The sequence below is a fragment of the Aquarana catesbeiana genome, linkage group LG08 (genome assembly GCF_042186555.1).
Source record: "Aquarana catesbeiana isolate 2022-GZ linkage group LG08, ASM4218655v1, whole genome shotgun sequence".
NCBI classification, from domain to species: domain Eukaryota; kingdom Metazoa; phylum Chordata; class Amphibia; order Anura; family Ranidae; genus Aquarana; species Aquarana catesbeiana.
In genome coordinates, this window is record NC_133331.1 from 288,961,593 (window position 1) to 288,982,404 (window position 20,812).

Below are 20,812 nucleotides of genomic sequence, written 5' to 3' on the forward strand. Positions count from 1 at the left end.
TTGTAATAATAAAAGTGACACAATTAAATAAAAAAAAAAAACAGTGTAAAAATAAATAAAATAATGTAAAATAAATAATAAAAATTAAAATTAAAAAAAAAAAAAAAAAACCCCGTCCTGACCAGCTTGCGCGCAGAAGCAAACGCATACGCGAGTAGCGGCCGCATATGAAAACGGTGGTCAAACCACACATGTGTGGTATCGCTGCGACCGGTAGAGCGAGAGCAATAATTCTAGACCTCCTCTGTAACGCAAAACATGCAACCTGTAGGATTTTTTTTAAACGTCGCCTATGGAGATTTTTGAGGGTAAAAGTTTGACGCCATTCCATGAGCGGGCGCAATTTTGAAGCGTGACATTTTGGGTATCAATTTACTTGGCGAAACATTATATTTCACAATTAAAAAAAAAAATTGGGCTAACTTTACTGTTGTCTTATTTTTTTATTCAAAAAAGTGAATTCTTTCCAAAAAAAAGTGCGCTCATAAGACCGCTGCGCAAATACGGTGCAAAAAAAAGTCAACGACCGCCATTTTTTTCTCTAGGGTGTTAGAAAAAAAAACATATATAATGTTTGGGGGTTCTAAGTAATTTTCCAGCACAAAAAAAACAGTTTTAAACATGTAAACACCTAAAATCCAAAACGAGGCTGGTCCTTAAGTGGTTAAAAGACAGTAAAGTTAGCGCAGTTACCATGATCAGAATAGATACCTCATTATGGCCACTAGATGGGGCTGACAGTCATAGGAAATCACTTTGTTATCTCCTTCACACCTAAGGGTAAAACAAATGTTAATGCCTAAGCACAATTATGCATTTTTGACATGTGTTAGTAAAACCGTACATATCATCACAAATACTTTGTGCCTCTAGGTGGATTATACCGCGTTTGTTTCAGGACAAATTGGGCTTTCATTTGGTGGTAAATGGTGATTGCTGTCTCCTGATTTTTTTTTTTTTAAATATCAAAGGAGAACTGGCCCAAAATAGTTAAAAAAACAAAAACAAAAAAACACTTTTTTAAATGTAGCTGTATATCTCTCGTTACAACCATAACCTTCCACCAAAGAACAACCCAAAATAAATTCTCCTGCTCCTGACGATTGCAGTGATACCACGTACACTATATTACCAAAAGTATTGGGACGCCTGCCTTTTCACGTCCCAAGTCTCTCGCATTTGGCTGCGGGCTCCCGGACACCCGTGATGCTGGGCGATCTCCCAGCTGGGCCTGTCACTCAGCCACAGACAAGACAGAGCAGCCAAATGGAGAACAGCCGCTCAGCTGCTCTCTGTCTTCTGTCTGTGGCCAGGGGAGTGGGCGGGACGGAGCCTGGAGCGCTCCGCTGGTGGACACCAATGAGGTGGCACTAATAGGCTGCACCGATGAGGTGGAACTGATGGACACTGATGATATGGCACTGAAGGACACTGATTGACACTGATAGGCTGCACTGGTAGGCACTGATGAGGTGGCACGAATTGGCACTGATCAGGCTGCATTTAATTGGCACTGGTAAGGCTGCGGCGTAAAGCGTCACCTCCTTGAAATGAGTTTTTGCAGGTTGGGATGTCTTTGACTGGCTCAGGCTGGGCGTTGGATGGCTGCAACTTGAAGTTTTTAGAGAGACAGTCACAGAGAGAAGAAGAAATAACTGACTGAGAGCAGCTTACTTTTCCACTACAAGTCCCGGAGTCCTTGGACTGGAGCCAGGCAGAGACCGGGGCGTGACTGTCTGCAACTTGAAGTTATCATCACCCCCCCAGGAGGATGAGTTGCCACCGGCATCACTGAGGTGAGAGACCCTGACACCCCCAGCTGACCCCCACATCCCACCCCCCCATACACCCTATTTCCCCTGCCCCAGTGCCCTGCCCAGCCAGTAGCCTCAAAATTGGAAATAGCCCTCAACACTGTCTGACTGTCAGGTCCTGTGCTGGCCATGGACTCTGGGTCCTGCTGGGAGCTGGCCATGGCCTGTGGGTCCTTCTGGGAGCTGGCCATGGCCTGTGGGTCCTTCTGGGAGCTGGCTGCTGGCATGTGGGTCCTGCTAGCCGCTGGCCTGTGGTTCAACGGGCCACTTGACTGGACTTGCCCCCCAGGCCTAAAGCTGCCAGCCCTCCCCTACCACAGACTAAGACTGGGGTGCCATTAAAGTTCATGTGCGTGTGAAGGCAAGCGTCCCAATACTTTTGGCAATGTAGTGTATAAAGATATACAGTACATACATACACAGCACAAGGCCGTGCTCACACTACGAGACGTGTCTCCAGGCTGCAAATCCTCTGAGCTCCACAAGGTGGTGATCTCACTTCTACCCAGGCAAGTCTCTATGGAAGACAGGAAGTGATGTCACAGACAGGAAGTCTCTATGGAAGACAGGAAGTGATGTGACATACAGATAGGGTTGCCACCTGTCCGGTTTTGACCCAGACAGTATGGGATTAGCATGCTGTGCCCAGTTTTCCCTCTGCCTTACACCCGGACACCATTTCCAGCTGACCAGGGCTGATGCACTAAAGCGACAAAGGGATCTCTTAGTGCAAAAAGCTCAGTATAAGGCAGAACTCCACATTGCTCAACTGCAGGAGACCAGATCTCACAGATCCAGATCAACCAAGCACACTGCATGTTCTTCTAGGTCCTTTGGCTCCAGAAGGTCAACATTAAGCAATAAGGTAATAGAGGCCCGCGCTGATGCGGAATCAAAAAGAGTGCAAACCTCCTTTACCAGAAAGGAAGCAGAATTAGAAACACAAAAGACAAAGTAGCAAGCAGAAATAGAAACACAAAAGGCAAAGATGGAAGCTCACCAAGCAGAAATAGAAATACAAAAGGCAGGGATGAAAGTTCAACAAGCAGAGATGGAAGCTCAACAAGCAGAGGCAGATTCCCAATTAAAGATTCTGCAAATGGAAAGAGAGGAAGTAGCTGCCTCTAGCAAGGCTGAGAGTCCTCGAACAAGCGATGGGAGAAAGTGCAAACTCAGACTGTTCTATCCCAGCGAAACTGCAAGACCCAGTTGAACGCACCATTGAATATGTACTAAGGCATAATGTTTGCAATGATACAGAGTCATCTCCTGTACTTCTTACTAGGGATGGGCTGAACACCCCCGTTTCGGTTCGCATCCAGAACATGCGAACACGCAAAAAATTTGTTCGAACACCGTTAAAGTCTATGGGACTCGAACGTGAAAAATCAAAAGTGCTCATTTTAAAGGCTAATATGCAAGTTATTGTCATAAAAAGTGTTTGGGGACCTGGGTCCTGCCCCAGGGGACATGTATCAATGCAAAAAAAAAGTTTTAAAAATGTCCGTTTTTTCAGGAGCAGTGATTTTAATAATGCTTAAAGTGAAACAATAAAAGTAAAATATTCCTTTAAATTTCATACCTGGGGGGTGTCTATAGTATGCCTGTAAAGTAGCGCATGTTTCCCGTGTTTATAACAGTCCGAGAGCAAAATGACATTTCTAAAGGAAAAAAAAGTCATTTAAAAGTGCTAGCGCTAGTGCCGGCTATTAATGAATTGTCGGTCCTGACAATACACATAAAAGTCATTGAAAAATAAAAATTAAAAAATGCGTGGGGGTCCCCCAAAATTCCATTACCAGGCCCTTCAGGTCTGGTATGGATATTAAGGGGAACTCCGCGCCAATTTTTTTAAAAAAAATGGTGTAGGGTTCCCCCAAAAATCCACACCAGACCCTTATCCGAGCACGCAACCTGGCAGGCCGCAGGAAAGGAGGAGGGGACGAGAGAGCACCCCTCCTGAACCGTACCAGGCCACATGCCCTCAACATTGGGAGGGTGCTTTGGGGTAGCACCCCAAAGCACCTTGTCCCCATGTTGATGGGGAGAAGGGCCTCATCCCCACAACCCTTGCCCGGTGATTGTGGGGGTCTGCGGGCGGGGGGGCTTATCGGAATCTGGAAGCCCCCTTTAACAAAGGGGACTCTCAGATTCGGCCCCCCACCTGTGTGAAATGGTAATGGGGTACATTGTACTCCTACCATTTCACCCAAAAAATGTAAAAAAAAAAACACACACAGCTTGGCACAAATAATTTAATAAAAAAAAAAAATTCCAGCGATGTAATCCTATGATCCACGAATGATACAGCCTCCTCCATAGGAGGCGCTTGGCAGAATGACGCGCGACTCGGATGACAGTTCTTAAATAACCGAGGGCGGGGCCACCCGTGACATGGAGGGGTGACCCCGCCCCCTCTGAAGCAATGGGAAATGCCGGGGTTACCTAGTGACATGTACGGGTGACCCGCCCCCCTCTGACGCAAGGGGAAATACCGGGGTTACCCAGTGACATGTAGGGGTGACCCCGCCCCCTCTGACGCAATGGGGGTTTCTCATGATGCATCAGAGGGGGCGGGTCACCCGTACATGTCACTGGGTAACCCCGGCATCTCCCCTTGCGTCAGAGGGGGGCGGGGTCACCCGTCCACGTCACGGGTGGCTCCGCCCTCGGTTATTTAAATACTGTCATCCGAGTCGCGCGTCATTCTGCAGGGCGGAGGAGGCTGTATCGTTCGTGGATCGTAGAAGGATTACATCGCTGGAATTTTTTTTTTATTAAAGGACTTGTGCCAAGCTGTGTGTGTGTTTTTTTACCTTTTTTGTCACTTTTTTAGGTGAAATGGTAGGAGTACAATGTACCCCATTACCATTTCACACAGGGATCTGGGAGTCCCTTGTTAAAGGGGGCTTCCAGATTCTGATAAGCCCCCCACCCGCAGACCCCCACAACCACCGGGCAAGGGTTGTGGGGATGAGGCCCTTCTCCCCATCAACATGGGGACAAGGTGCTTTGGGGGGGCTACCCCAAAGCACCCTCCCAATGTTGAGGGCATGTGGCCTGGTACGGTTCAGAAGGGGCGCTCTCTCATCCCCCCTCTTTTCCTGCGGCCTGACAGGTTGTGTGCTCGGATAAGGGTCTGGTGTGATTTTTGGGGGAACCCCACGCAATTTTTTTAAAATTTTGGTGCGGAGTTCCCTTTAAAATCCATACCAGACCATTCTGGTATGGATTTTTGGGGGGAACCCCACAGCATTTTTTATTTTGGCGCGGAGTTCCCCTTAATATCCATACCAGACCTGAAGGGCCTGGTAATGGAATTTTGGGGGACCCCCACGCATTTTTTAATTTTTATTTTTCAATGACTTTTATGTGTATTGTCGGGACCAACAATTCATTAATAGCCGACACTAGCGCTAGCACTTTTAAATGACTTTTTTTTCCTTTAGAAATGTCATTTTGCTCTCGGACTGTTATAAACACGGGAAACATGCTCTAATTTACAGGCATAATATAGACACCCCCCCAGGTACGAAATTTAAAGGAATATTTCACTTTTATTGTTTCACTTTAAGCATTATTAAAATCACTGCTCCCGAAAAAAACTGCCGTTTTTAAAACTTTTTTTTGTATTGATACATGCTCCCTGGGGCAGGACCCGGGTCCCCAAGCACTTTTTATGACAATAACTTGCATATTAGCCTTTAAAATTAGCACTTTTGATTTCTCCCATAGACCTTTAAAGGGTGTTGCGCGGCTTTCGAATTTGCCGCGAACACCCCAAATTGTTCGCTATTTGGCGAACAGCCAATGTTCGAGTCGAACTCATGTTCGACTCGAACAAACAGCCCATCCCTAGTGGTAATGAATTTGGTCGGTGCGCCCTCCTTCTTTTCTCAAACATTCCCATAGACACACTCCTAAACCTTGTGGACAGCCTTCCCAAGAGAGATGAAGCTGTTATAACTGCAAGGGGTGGGCCAACTCAATATTAAAACCTACGGGGCTGGGCTGGGGGACAGGGAGGAAAATTCTCCCCACACTGCCTAACTTATATTCAAAACGGCCACTGTCTGCTGACATTTATTTATTTTTTTTTTTGTGCAGGTATTGGACCGATTGGCTGTGTTGCTCCCACACTGCATTCCGGGAGTTGTAGTCCGGACCGCACTCAAGTTCCTGGGTGGGTGGAGAGAACAGAGCAGTGGCGCGCAGCAGCCAGAAACTACAACTTCCGGAGACTGACTCTTCAGAGGCGGGGCACGTGGCAGGTCACCCACGTCACATGAATGCAGACATCCCAAGTCTCCCGCATTTGGCTGCGGGCTCCCGGACACCCGTGAGTGCTGGGCGATCTCTTGGCTGGGCCAGAAGACAGAGCAGCCGACTGGAGTACGGCCGCTCGGGCTGCTCTGTCTTCTGTCTGTGGCCAGGTGTCACATACCTTACAGTGGAACCCGAAATGATGAGGGTGGTCTCTTGCACGGTTCCGGCTCAAGCACCCCTGGTGGTGGATACAGGGTGTGCAAGGGCAACGAAAGGGTGCAGGTGCCTGGAGGCAGAAGGCTGGCCAGAATTGTTCAGAGCCAGATCAGGATCAACTGCAGAATCAGGAACAGGCAGCAATAGGCAACAGGCTGGCAATGGGGTACACAATCAGAAGGCAAAACCGTAGTCAGGAACAGGCAGAGGTTGGCAGCAGGGTACACAATCAGAAGGCAGAGCCGTAGTCATAAGTCCAAGCCAAGGTCAGTATTGTAGGCAGAGGCAGATTAGCAGGCAGGGAAGATCCAAGAGAATGGTCAGAGGATAGCCGGGTTTTCAGGAACAAAGGTCAATCAGGCAGAGTGGTAACAGGAACACAGGGACAAGCTGAAGATGATCCAGCACTGATACTAGGCAGGCTCTCTGTTTATTTGGGCGCCGTGCGCCAGGATTCGCAGGGGCCTGCGCATTAGCGCACACGCGTTCGTGTGGATGCACCATTGCGCATGCCCACTCTGGATCCCATTCGTCTCTGACTAGGGTTCCGCGCATGCGTATTGGCATTAGCGGAATGGGGGTTGGCAGCTGCTGCACGGTGACGGGCGCTTGCTGTGTGAGTTCTATTACACCAGGGGAGGGGCAGGGACGGAGCCAGGAGCGCTCTGCTGGTGGACACTGAGGCTGCACTGGTGGACACTGATGAGGTGGCACTAATAGGCTGAACTGGTGGGCACTGAAAGGCTGCACTGATGAGGTGGCACTAATGGACACTGATAGGCTGCACTGATGGACACTGATATGCTGCACTGGTGGACACTGATGAGGTGACACTGATGGGCTGCACTGGTAGGCACTGATGAGGTGGCACTGAAGAACACTAATAGGCTGCACTGGTATACCCCATTTACCCTGCCCCAGTGCCCTACCTACCCCGGAAACTCAAAATAGGAAATGGCCCTCAACACTGTCTGACTGTCAAGTCCTGTGCTGGCCATGGCCTGTGGGTTCTTCTGGCCATGGCCTCTGGGTCCTGCTGGGAGCTGGCCATGGCTTGCGTGTCTTGCTGACCATGGCTTGTGGGTCCTGCTGGCCATGGCCTGTGGGTCCTGCTGGGAGCTGGCCATGGCCTGTTGGTCCTGCTGGCCATGGCCTGTTGGTCCTGCTGGCCATGGCCTGTGGGTCCTGCTGGCCATGGCCTGTGGGTCCTGCTGGCCATGGCCTGTGGGTCCTTCTGGTAATGGCCTGCGGGTCCTGCTGGGAGCTGGCTGCTGGCATGTGGGTCCTGCTAGCCACTGGCCTGTGGGTCATGATTCGATGGGCCACTTGACTGGACTTGCCCCCCAGGCCTAAGGCTGCCAGCTAAATTTGCCACCTCATCCCTTTAAACCCGAACACATATGAATTACACAGGTTCTGAAGCCAATTAAAAGCAGATAAGGCACTAATGCCGCGTACACACAATCGGAAATTCCGCCAGCAAAAGTCCGATGTGAGCTTTTGGTCGGAAAATGCGACTGTGTGTATGCTCCATCGGACTTTTGCTGGCGGAATTTTGGCCAGCAAAAGATTGAGAGCATGTTCTCAATTTTTCCGATGGAAATTCAGATCGTCTGTGGCAATTTCGACGCGCAAAATTCCCACGCATGCTCGGAAACAATTCAACGCATGCTCGGAAGCATTAAATTTCATTTTCTCGGCTCGTCGTATTGTTGTACGTCACCGTGTTCTTGATGGTCGGAATTTGGTGTGACCGTGTGTAGGCAAGACAAGCTTGAGCGGAATTCCGTCAGAAAAACCATCTAAGGCTTTTCCGACGAGATTTCTGATCGTGTGTAAGGGGCATAAGTGAGTTTAATTACCACCTTAATCAGCCACAAAACCTGTGTAATTAATATGTGTTCGGGTTTAAAGGGATGAGGTGGCAACCCTACTGCCAGCCCTCTCCTGCTACGGACTAAGGCTTGATTCACATCTATGCATGTTGCTTTTGAGCGTTTCTGCAGTGCTTTTTGCTGTGCTTGCCGCGTTTTTGAACACGCATTTTTGCTGCGATTTGCCTTTTTTTTTACACTGTATATAGCTGGTTGCTAAGGAGGGGGCCGGGAAGCCTGATTAAGGGGCAAGGCCTCGGGATGATGTAATCTGATTGCCATGCCCCATCGTTATTTAAGAAATGCAGGACATCGGCGCCGACAGATCAGCAGGACGCAGCATCGGAGGAGGGTCATCGGCGGGAGTGGCGGCAGAGGAAGAACACCGGACAAAGAAGACAGAAGAAGAGTGGAAGAAGAAGCAGGGGGAGAAGGAGAAGACCGGAGGATGGAGAAAGACCGGAGGAAGAAGCGGAGAAGGTTTTTAATAAAAGACTTGTCAAAAACTGTCTACTGTATTTTTTAACAGTACACTACTTTTAGTGAATGGGTAGAGGTACAATGCACCCCATACTCATTCACATGGGGGGGCGGGATCTGGGGGCCCCCTTGTTAAAGGGGGCTTCCAGATTCCGATAAGCCCCCCGCCCGCAGACCCTGACAACCACCGGGCAAGGGCTGTCGGGAAGAGGCCCTTGTCCCCATCAACATAGGGGCAAGGAGCTTTGAGGTGGGGGGCGCAGAGCCCCCCCTGCCCCAAAGCACCCATCACCCCATGTTGAGGGCATGCGGCCTGGTATAGTTCAGGAGAGGGGAGCCGCTCGATCGTCCCCTCCCTTTTCTGACCTTCCGGGCTGCATGCTCGGATAAGGGTCTGGTATGGATTTTGGGGGGGGGGGGGGCACACTTTTTTTTTTTTTTTTTTTAATTTTGGTGTGTGTGAGAGAAAAAGTCCCCGACCCCTTCCAAAAATGCAGAGGCACAAAATGCATTGATGTGAACATGTTCCATAGGAACCCATGTTAAAAAATTTCCCTGCATTTCGGCAAAATGCATCAAAAAACGCATAAGTGTGAATCGAGCCTAAGACTGGGGTGCCATTAAAGTACATGCGCGTGTAAAGGCAGGCATCCCAATACTTTTGGCAATATAGTGTATAAGAATATACAGTACATACATGCACAGCACAAGGCCGTGCTCACACTACGAGACGCTTCTCTGGGCTTCAAATCCTCTGAGCTCCACAAGGTGGTGATCTCACTTCTACCCAGGCAAGTTTTTATGGAACACAGGAAGTGATGTCACATACAGACAGGAAGTTCCGGGTGAGAGGTGAGTCGGGAGGAAGTAGAGAGGAGTCATTGTTGGGACTTTCCGCAGAGGAGGTAATAAGTTATTATTATTATACAGGATTTATATGGTGCCAGCAGTTTGTTCAGCACTTTACAACATGAGGGTAGACAGTACAGTTTCAATATAGAAGGAATCAGAGGGCCCGGCTCGTTAGAGCTTACAATCTAAGAATATTATTTTCTAGTTACACCCAGTAACCCCCCCGTCATGTTCCGTCCTCTTCCTCCATAGTCACTGTGACGTCTTTTATCTCCAGCAGATGATGATACACACATATATAGTGTGGAAACCTAGATTAACCCCTTCAGGGGAAGAACATTCCCCAACTTACCGGGCCGGAACATTCTCTTCATTATGGAGATAAATTCTAGTATTATATGTTCCTCTAAACAAACAGCACTGACAATAAATAAACAAGACAATGACCATACATGGCCTACAAAGGACAATTATTACACCACACAGGCAGATTAATCCCTTCAGGATCAGAACGTTCCCCCAGTTACGGGGCCGGAACATTGTCTTCATGTTGTTGGTGTGTCACCTTTCCCACCAATCACCTTCTCACCTCATTAGTCTATACCAGGGATATGCAATTAGCGGACCTCCAGCTGTTGCAAAACTACAAGTCCCATCATGCCTCTGGGTGTCATGCTTGTGGCTGTCAGAGTCTTGCTATGCCTCATGGGAGTTGTAGTTCTGCAACAGCTGGAGGTCCGCTAATTGCATATCCCTGGTCTATACTAACGGACTATATGACTTTTATTGGTAGTGGGGGATGGGAATATGTATGTCTTTATTTTAGAAGATTTGAATAGGAAGAAAGAGGGAAAATGTCCTGAAAACAAATTTTTCCATATTGATCCAAGTCTCAGATATTCATTCACACCATCCCTCACCATGATCAGGTAGATGGATAACAATCACTGATAGGATTTATACACAAACATGTTTGTTACAACAAATGTTTTATTATATATTCAGAGTGGAAACATCGGGAATGATAATATTGTTGTTAAAGAAGAATATAAAGAGGAGGATGAGGAGTATGGTGTGATGAAGCAGCTTTCTGAAGGACATCATGATGGAGCAATCAAGAAACAGAAACCCACCAGAGAGATCTCCTCTGTATTCCCGGGATTCCACACATGAAGGTCACACCATCCCTCACCATCATCAGGTAGATGATGAACAATCACTGGTAGTTATACATTATACACAAGCATGTGTGTTACAATAAATGTTTTATAATATATTGCAGATTGGAAACCTCGGGGATGATAATATTTTTGTCAAAGAAGAATTTAAAGAGGAGGGTGAGGAGTATGGGGTTATGGAGGTGTTTTCAGAAGGACACAAGGATATTATGGAGCTGCCTAGTAACAGAAACCCACCAGAGAGATGTCCCCGTACTCTGTATTCCCGGGATTCCACACAGGAAGATCACACCATCCCTCACTGTTACAAGGTTGGTGGGACGGAGAATCTAGAACATACACTTACAGTGACAATGTGTGAATTTTTTATGTGATCTCACAATATTAAAGCTTATATATTACAGATGATATTCTCTCTAATTTTCTTGATTTAGAGTGGAGATCCAATTGATATAGAATTTGAGGTTAAATCAGAAGAAGAAGAGAGGTATGTGAGGGATGATCAGCAGTCTATGGAGGAGGATGGAATAACGGGGACATTTATAGAGGAGGACACTCCTACAGAGATCAGCACAGGTGGGTCATTAACACTAAATACATTCCTCCACCTATACTGCTCACTGATTGGTCCAGAGTAGGGTGGGGACTGGGTGATATCAGCCTGTAATCCCCTGGTCACTTTCCTGAGCTGTGTTCCCCGTCCTATATTCCTGTATTTCTCTCTGATAATCTTCCTTCTCTGTGCTGCAGACAAAATTTATATACCTAGACTGGATTTATGGAGATTCTGGGGTTCAGCTGGCAGCAAAAATAGGATTTTTATAACAGCTTACCTGTAAATTCCTTTCCCTGGAGTACATCACGGGACACAGAGCAACATAGTAATAACTATGTGGGTATATAGGCCACCTTCAGGTAATGGACACTGGCACACCCAAGACAGGAAGTTTCCTCCCTATATAACCCCTCCCATACTGGGAGTACCTCCGTTTTGTAGCAAAGCAATATACATATATCCCAAAAGAGGGAAGGGACCTCTGTGTCCCGTGATGTACTCCAAGAAAAGGATTTTACAGGTAAGCTGTTATGAAAATCCTATTTTCTTTATCGTACATCACGGGACACAGAGCAGCACTATGTGGGACGTCTCAAAGCAATGTCACCTGAGGGGAGGGAGACACAACCGGCAGGGCGCCCACAGACTTGAGGACCTATACTGCTGCCTGCAGCACACTGCGCCCAAAGGCGATATCCTCATGCCTTCTTACATCCACCTGATAGAATCTGGTGAATGTTTGGACTGAAGACCCAGTTGCGGCCTTGCAGATCTGAGCCATGGAGGCTTGGTGATGCGCTTCCCAAGAAGCACTAACTGCTCTGGTGGAGTGCGCTTTAACTTGAAAAGGTGGAATCTTCCCTGTTAATCCATAGGTCTGAATTACAACTTCCCGAATCCACTTAGAAATAGTAGATTTCGACGCTGCCTGACCTTTCCTAGGACCTTCTGACAGCACAAATAAGACATCAGTCTTCCGGATCTGAGCAGTCGTCTTTAAATAGACCTTGACCGCTCTCACTACATCAAGAGAATGTTGTGATTTCTCTTTCGTCGAACAAGGTTCTGGAAAAAACGACGGTAGGACAATATCTTGGTTCAAATGAAAACCTGACACCACTTTAGGCAGAAAACTTGGATGAGGACGCAACACCACCTTGTCCTTGTGAATAATTAAATATGGCTCTTTACAAGAAAGAGCAGCCAACTCTGATACTCTTCTTGCAGAGGATATAGCAACCAGAAAAACAAATTTCCTTGTCAGAAGGACCAAGGTAGTATGCTGTATCGGTTCAAAAGGCTGTTTTTGCAATACCGACAAAACTAAATTTAAGTCCCAAGGGTTCAAGGGTGATCTAACTGGCGGATTAAGCCTCGTTACTTCCTGCATAAAACCCCGGACCAAAGAATGCGAAGCCAAGTGGTCTTTGAAATAATACCGATAAAGCCGAGACTTGATCCTTGATAGTACTCAAGGCCAGCTTCATCTCTACACCTAAATTGTAGAAAGGCAAGAATTCTACCTATGCTATATTTCCGAGGATGCCAACCCTTGGATTCACACCAGGCAACATTTGCCCTCCAGACTGTATAATATATGATTCTGGAAGCCGGCTTTCTTGCATTAATCAAGGTAGAAACTACCGACCTCGGAGAGCCCACGATTCTTCAGAATGTGGGCTTTAATAGCCAAGCTGTTAAACTTAGAGTTTGTAAGGTAGGATGGAATATTGGCCCCTGCGAGAGTAGGTCTGGACGTGGTGGAAGGGTCCATGGGTCCCCTACCGCCATCTTTACAATTTCTGCATACCAGGACCTTCTGGGCCACGCTGAGTCTACAAGAATCACCGGCTTTCTTTCCAGCTTGATTCTGCAAAGAAGCCGTGGCAACAACTGAATAGGGGGGAATGCATAAATCAGTGAGAACTGATCCCACGGGGTCACCAACGCATCTGATCCGCATGCGAGTGGATCCCTTGTCCTTGACACAAAGATGTGCCAAAGAAAAAGAGGTTTTCAACAGGAATTCCAATCTCTTATTTGTTGGATCCCTAAGCATTTGAGCATTGTTTACTGGGCAAGTTAAACTTTTATTCACACAGGATATAGCAGCGTCAACTGCTGGTATACTCCATTTTTTTGGTGAATTTTTCCTCTATGGGATAAAGTGCTGAAAACCTTTTTAGGAGAGAGGTAATGTTTATCTGGGTGATCCCACTCAGCATATATAAGTTGCTCCAGTAATGCATGTATAGGGAAGGCATGCGAAGCCTGAGGAGGTTTAAGAGAACCCAAGGAAGAAACGGGACTTTTGGCTGACTCAGATAAGGGCAGGTTGAAAGTGTAACGGACCATTTCTGAAAGGGATTGCACCAGCAATTTTTCAGATTGCGAGGCTCAAAAGGGTCCTTCCACAGTTGACTCCTCAGAAGAGGAACCACTAGTCTGTCCCTGTTCCCAATCCCCAGAGGGTAACTCATCTTCCTCCGCCCACTGTTCCCCTGTTAGAGGGCCTGGGGCGGGGAGGGGGATCTATCGCGTTTTCTCCCACCTCGGGTAGAAGATGCGATTAAAGCAGCTAACCTTTCTTCTAACCCCATTAGAGCTGAGGAAAAAACCTCAGTTACATAGACAGGGGCTGAAATGTTGGAAACAGCTGCAACACCTGACGGTTCCAATGGTTCACCCTGGCCAGCCACTTCTGGTCCTTCAGGGGAAGATGGCATTGCAGAGGTGTGATTAGAATCCTCAGTGCCCGAAAGTGACGCCTTTGGTCCCTTCTTTGAGGTGTTTGTACCCCCCTTTCTGGAAGGCATAGTCCTTAGCACAAAAGCAGAGGTACTAAGGCAACAAACGCACTACCTGCTGAGCTATAGTCCAGCAAAAAATGCTGCTATTAATGCTCAGCCTGATGCTTAGTAACTGTGTCCTGGGAATGCCCATATGCACCAGCTTACGTGTCCCCACTGCTCCTGTGTCTGACCGGTTTATCCAACTCCCTCACAAGTGACTGTCTTATGGGCTCGGCAGCCCTGCGCCTGCGGCGCAGGATACACGTGGATGCTGAGTCACGTACACAGCGCCGCGCTAAGCCACGTCCCTTCCCTCCCCCAACACGCCCCTGATAATTATTTAAATTTATAAATCCCCACCATTCGGTAGATCAGGCATGGGGGGGGGATGGGAAGAAAGAGGAGAGAAAAAGGGAACCGCCGCGACCCCCAACAGGGGGGCACAAGCATATATATGCCGTAGCCTCCATCACCCCTGCTCCCGGGGGGGGGGGGGGGGGGGGGAGCCACATGGAAGGTGCTAAGCTGACTTTTGGAACACCAAAAAATCCCCCCATGCAATATCCTGCTGGTGGCTGAGACTGAGCATACTGTCTCCTGCTGACACAGAGCGAGATACTAAGGAGCATGTAAAAGGTATGTTCATCTTACACCCCAACCTTCACCCATCACGGCGGGCTATGTTTTAAAACCTTCAAAGGACCAGGTCCCTTTTTATTGGGGGTCCACTCCCTTGGACTTGTATAGCAGCCTGCCAGAAAACTTTATGTTAATGGAACATGACTAAAGCACTGGATTCCAGGGTCCAGCCCCCCAAGGAAAGGCGTTACAGGCAACACCTCGTACTTCTTCCACGAGCCCCTGGTACCATCCACTTTAGCCTCAGTGGCAGTTTGGATGGATCCGGTCTGCAAAAAGCTGATTGATCCAGTAAGGATTCCGGAGCTCTTCATAGCACATCTTTAACCGTGACCAACACCTTAGACACTGGTGAAAAAACTGAGAGGTATTCCCTGTATGGGAGGGGTTATATAGGGAGGGAACTTCCTGTCTTGGGTGTGCCAGTATCCATCACCTGAAAGTGGTCTATAACCCACATAGTAATTACTATGCTGCTCTGTGTCCCATGATGTACGATAAAGAAATGTTGATTTTCAGTATAGGCATTGCTCAACCTAGGTACCTGGGGTATGTGTCTTGGGTCTTCTGCCCCATGTCTGGGTATAGCAGGATCTCTATCTTTTCAATTCTCCTGGAGTTACTTGCTCTGTTATTTGCTGGCTGTGCTGGGTGGAGGGATATGTCTGTATAGTCTCAGACCCAAGTCACTGAGTGCAGTCTCAGGAGATGGGAGGCAGCGGTGTGGGACCTCTGCAACTTGTCTCCAGTAAATATTTAAGCTTCCACTGATTTCTGAACACCAATATTATGAGTCCTGACCCTTCACTATATAATTTATATTGTACATTACATACTCCTAACCCCTGCACTATATACTTTATGTTGTACATTATATACTCCTGACCACTGCACTATATACTCTATGTTGTACATTACATAGTCCTGACTTCTCCTCTCTCCCCTCTGCCCACTGCTATATATACACATAATATGTATTCTCTTTTGTTACACCCATTTCCTACCAGCTGGATGTTTTATATCTGATGATATGTTTGGAGCATAGACTTTTACATGTTAATAATGTGATAACATCCTCCAACTTTGGGACCTTAAACAGAAAGGGATAATGAGGGAAGAGTCAATAACCCAATGATGGTGGTCTTCAGGATCATTCCAGTCTTCATCTTGGTTGTTCTTCCCCCATCCTCACTCTCTGACCTCTGGTGGGGCTCAGCCCCATTTTATTCATGTACTAAATAAGGAAGTCCAGGACTTCTTGTGTTGGGAAGATGGCAATGAGTGATAGAGGGGGTGGGGACACTCGTCCTATAATCCCCTCATCACTGTCACTCCTATAAAAGACAGTTCTCGTTGGTTCCTCACTCTCTGACTAAGGTCCATGAATAAAGAAATCAACTGATAGGAGATCAAAGGACCCATTTACTAGTTACCTTGAGGGGGGAATTGTAAGATCCTCAGAGACAAAGCTGCCTGATGTGGGCGGAGTCCTGGTTTAGGGGAACCAATCTGCTCATGTCTACTAATAATCTTTGTATTTCTATTTTAGTAGATGGACGGGAGATGAGGAAAACCTCAGAGGATTGTCTCACTTTGTCTCCAGACTGTAAAGTAGAAGATGAGGACATCACACAGTATAGTCCAGGAGAAAACCCGGCTACCTCAAATGTCCATCCGGCACCACACAGTGTAGATGGACCATCGTATTCCTCTTATCCTGAGGAACCTCAGACTGTGAGGGAAGGTGCCGGACCATCGTATTCCTCTTATCCTGAGGAACCCCAGACTGTGAGTGACGGTGCCGGACCATCGTATTCCTCTTATCCTGAGGAACCTCAGACTGTGAGGGACGGTGCCGTCCTTCAAACAGATAAGAGGTTTTCCTGTACTGAGTGCGGGAAGCGTTTCAATTCTAAATCTGGTCTTATTGTGCATAAAAAATGTCATACAGGTGAGAAGCCACATTCCTGTTCTGAGTGCGGGAAATGTTTTTTATTGAAGTCGCATCTTGACAGACATCAGATGTCTCACACGGGTGAGAAGCCGTATTCCTGTCCTGAATGCGGGAAATGTTTTCCATTGAAGTCGCATCTTGACAGACATCAGAGATCTCACACGGGTGAGAAGCCGTATTCCTGTCCTGAATGCGGGAAATGTTTTTCACAGAATTCAAATCTTTACACACATCAGAGATTGCACACGGGTGAGAAGCCGTATTCCTGTCCTGAGTGTGGGAAATGTTTTGTACAGAAATCAGAACTTGTCACACATCAGAGGTCGCACACAGGTGAGAAGCCGTATTCTTGTCCTGAGTGCGGGAAATGTTTTTCAGATAAGTCCAGTCTTTCTTGTCATCAGAGCTTACACACGGGTGAGAAGCCGTATCCCTGTCCTGAGTGCGGTAAATGTTTCTCATTGAAGTCGCATCTTGACAGACATCAGATGTTGCACACGGGTGAGAAGCCGTATTCCTGTTCTGAGTGCGGGAAATGTTTTTTAAATAAGTCGAATCTTCTCATACATCAGAGGTCGCACACGGGTGAGAAGCCGTATTCCTGTCCTGAGTGCGGGAAATGTTTTTCACAGATTTCACATCTTTACACACATCAGAGATTGCACACGGGTGAGAAGCCGTATTCCTGTCCTGAGTGTGGGAAATGTTTTGTACGGAAATCAGAACTTGTCACACATCAGAGGTCGCACACGGGTGAGAAGCCGTATTCTTGTCCTGAGTGCGGAAAATGGTTTTCAAGTAAATTACATCTTTCCAGACATCAGAAATCGCACACAGGTGAGAAGCCGTATTCTTGTCCTGAGTGCGGGAAATATTTTTCAGAGCAGTCCAATCTTTCCAGACATCAGAGATGTCACACGGGTGAGAAGCCGTATTTCTGTCCTAAATGTGGGAAATGTTTTTCACAGAAGTCAGCTCTTAATACACATCAGAGATCTCACACGAGGGAGAAGCCCTATTCCTGTCCTGAGTGAGGGAATTGTTCCTCACTGAAGTCCTGTCTTCCTGTACATCAGGGGTCCCACACAACCCTTGAGGTGTATTAGTGCCTTGAGTGCGGGAAATGTCTTGTATATGAATGTTGCTGGACATGTGGGGAAGAAGCACACCCTGATATACACCTCAGATATACTCCATGGCTGATCTTCATCATGTAAGAAACAGTTGATAAGGAGATCAGAGATCACCAAAGACATGGATGAAGTGTTGTACTGTGTTGGCCATTGATAGCAGGAGAAAAATAAAAATGGAGTCATTACCTTTCATTGGCTGAGTACATTTTGTGCTGGAAGATTTCACAAACACTTACAAGTCTGTTTATAAAAAACAATTCTACATACTGTATGTGGCAAGCTTATCTTATACAACCCAGCGTACAGAGTGCAGTGGGCCCACTTATATCAGTGGTCAGCATATTGGTTCCTTACATTAGTGACCAATGGGAGAAGGACCCCCTTATATTAGTGGTCAGTGTAGTAGTTCCTTACATTGGTAACCAATGGGAGAAGGACCCCTTATATCAGTGGTCAATGTAGTGGTCCCTTACCTTTGTGACCAATGGGAGAAGGACCCCTTATATCAGTAGATTAGTTCTTTTCATTGGTGACCAATAGGAGAAGGACCCCTTATATCAGTGGTCAGTGTAATGGTCCCTTACATTGGTGACCAATGGGAGAGGTACCCCCCTTATATCAGTGGACAGTGTAGTGGTCTCTTACATTGGTGACCAATGCGAGAAGGACCCCTTATATCAGTGTTGCTGTTCCTTACATTGGCGACCAATAGGAGAAGAACCCCCTTATATCAATGGTCAATGTAGTGGTCCCTTACCTTTGTGACCAATGGGGGAAGAACCCCCTTATATCAGTGTGGTGGTCCCTTCCATTGGTGACCAATGGGCTAAGGACCCCCTTTTATCAGTGGTCAGTGTAGTGATCCCTTACTTTGGCAACCAATGGGGAAAGGATGACCTTATAGAGTTACAACTTTTAGGGCTAGTTTAAATGTTCCTCAGCCCTTGCCAGCCCTCTGAAAAATAATCCACAGTGGACTGTTTTTCAGAAGGCGGTTAAGAGGTGGCTTGGAGGCAATATGTCACCTCCTCACCATGTATTTTAACATGGAAAAGCCAGTGCAAAGAGGAATGAAAAATGGGGAAGGGGAGGGTGGAGAGGAGGGCTGTGAAGTGAAGAGGGAGATGGGGGTAAAGAGGAAGAAGCACATTAAAAGAGAGAGAGAGGAAAAGGGGTGATAAGAGGGACTGGGCAGTCAAGAGTGAAATGGTGGAGGGGAGAAGAGGTGGCTGGACAGGTGATGATGGGGGAGAGATAGAAGGGTGGAGAAGAGAATGGAGGGAGAAGAGGAGGTGAAGAGGGGGACATGGTAGTAATGAGGGAGGAAGAGGGGGATAAGGCGGTAAAAAGAGGGGCGAGGGATGAAGAGGGGTTACAGGGCAATGAAGTGGGGTGGAGAGGGGCAGAAGGCGGTCAAGAGGGGGAAGGGGAGGTGAAGCGGGAAATGGGGTGGTGAAAATAGATAAGGGGGCAGTTAAGAGAGGAATGATGGGGAGGTCAAAAGGGGGAAAGTAGAGGGACGAGAAGCAAGAAGGGGAGAGAGACAGCAAAATCAAGAAGAGGATGGGGTGATGGAGACAGGACAGTGAAGAAGTGGGGTGGAGAGGGAGACAGGACAGTGAAGAAGTGGGGTGGAGAGGGAGGAAAGGAGGGGTGAAGAGGGGGACAAAGCAGTAAGGTGGGGAAAGGGTAGGGAATGGGGTGATGAAGAAGGGAATGAGGTGGTGAAGAGGGGGATGAGGTATAAAGAGGTGGCAGGACAGGTGGTGACAGGGAGGACATAAGGGGGATGAGGAGGTGAAGAGGGGGACAGGACAATGATGGGGGGTGAAGAGGGGAATAAGGCAGTAAAAAGGTGGTGAGGGATGAAGAGTGGGTATAAGGCAATGAAGTGGGGTGGAGAGGGGCAGAAGGTGGTCAAGAGGGGGAAGGGGAGGTGAAGAGGGAGATGGGGTGGTGAAAATGAATGATGAGTGGGCAGTTGGGAAAGGAATGGGAAGGTAAAGAAGAAGACAGTTGTGGGAAGAAGGAGACAGGAGAATCAAGAAGAGGATAGGGTGAGGGAGGAAAGTGGGGGGGGTTGTGAAGAGGAGGGACGCAGAGTTCAAGAGGGGGACAAAGCAGTGATATGGGGAAAGGCCAGGGGATGAGGGATAAAGATGGAGACAGGGCAGTGAAGGGGGGCAGAAGGGAATGAAGAGTGGGATGAGGAGGAGACTGTGAGGGATGGTGCCGGACCATCGTATTCCTCTTATCCTGAGGAACCTCAGACTGTGAGGGACGGTGCCGGACCATCGTATTCCTCTTATCCTGAGGAACCTCAGACTGTGAGGGACGGTGCCGGACCATCGTATTCCTCTTATCCTGAGGAACCTCAGACTGTGAGGGATGGTGCCCGACCATTGTATTCCTTGTATCCTGAGGAACCTCAGACTGTGAGGGACGGTGCCGGACCATCGTATTCCTCTTATCCTGAGGAACCTCAGACTGTGAGGGATGGTGCCCGACCATTGTATTCCTTGTATCCTGAGGAACCTCAGATTGTGGGGGACGGTGCCGTCTTCAAACCATGTAAGGCATTTCCCAGTGTTGTGTGTGTTTTCCTTCCCTTACTGCGGAAATGTTTTTGAGAACAGGCACATCTTACCATTCGACAGAGATGGCACACGGGTGAAAAGCTGCATTCCTGTTCTGAGTGCGGAAAAAGTTTTGTACAAAAATCAGACTTGGTCTCACATCTGAGGGCTCACACAGGGGAAAAGCCATATTCCTGTACTGAGTGCGGGAAATGTTTTTCAGATAGGTCCTCACTTTACTCACATCAGAGCTTGCACATGGGTTTGAAGCCGATTTCCTGTCCTGAGTGCGGTAAATGTTTTGCACAGAAATCCACCCTTAACAAACATCAGAGATCGCACACGAGGGAAGAAGCCATATTCCTGTTTTGAGTGTGGGAAATGTTTTCCACAGAAGTCCCAACTTTGCAATCATCAGAGATCACACACGGGGGAGAAGCCACTTTCCTGTCCTGAGTGAGGGAATTGTTCCTCACTGAAGT

General features: G+C 47.6%; 2 protein-coding genes across 2 annotated transcripts in view; one reads left to right on the forward strand and one right to left on the reverse strand.

The window, feature by feature from the left end:
- LOC141106783 (uncharacterized) overlaps positions 1-20,812 on the reverse strand; it is a 258,502-nt gene that overhangs the window by 209,544 nt on the left and 28,146 nt on the right.
- Positions 9,454-18,217, forward strand: LOC141104699 (uncharacterized). Its single transcript, XM_073594377.1, has 5 exons — positions 9,454-9,555; positions 10,508-10,703; positions 10,785-10,991; positions 11,115-11,256; positions 16,217-18,217. The coding sequence occupies exons 2-5, from the start codon at positions 10,605-10,607 to the stop codon at positions 17,653-17,655; spliced, it is 1,887 nt and encodes a 628-aa protein (XP_073450478.1). The 5' UTR covers positions 9,454-9,555; positions 10,508-10,604; the 3' UTR covers positions 17,656-18,217.

Coding starts and splice junctions, on each gene's coding strand:
- LOC141104699 (XM_073594377.1), top strand. CDS start 10,605: ATGATGGAGCAATCAAGAAACAGAAACCCACCAGAGAGATCTCCTCTG. Junction 10,704..10,784: donor CCATCCCTCACCATCATCAG/GTAGATGATGAA, acceptor AATATATTGCAG/ATTGGAAACCTCGGGGATGA. Junction 11,257..16,216: donor TCCTACAGAGATCAGCACAG/GTGGGTCATTAA, acceptor TTTCTATTTTAG/TAGATGGACGGGAGATGAGG.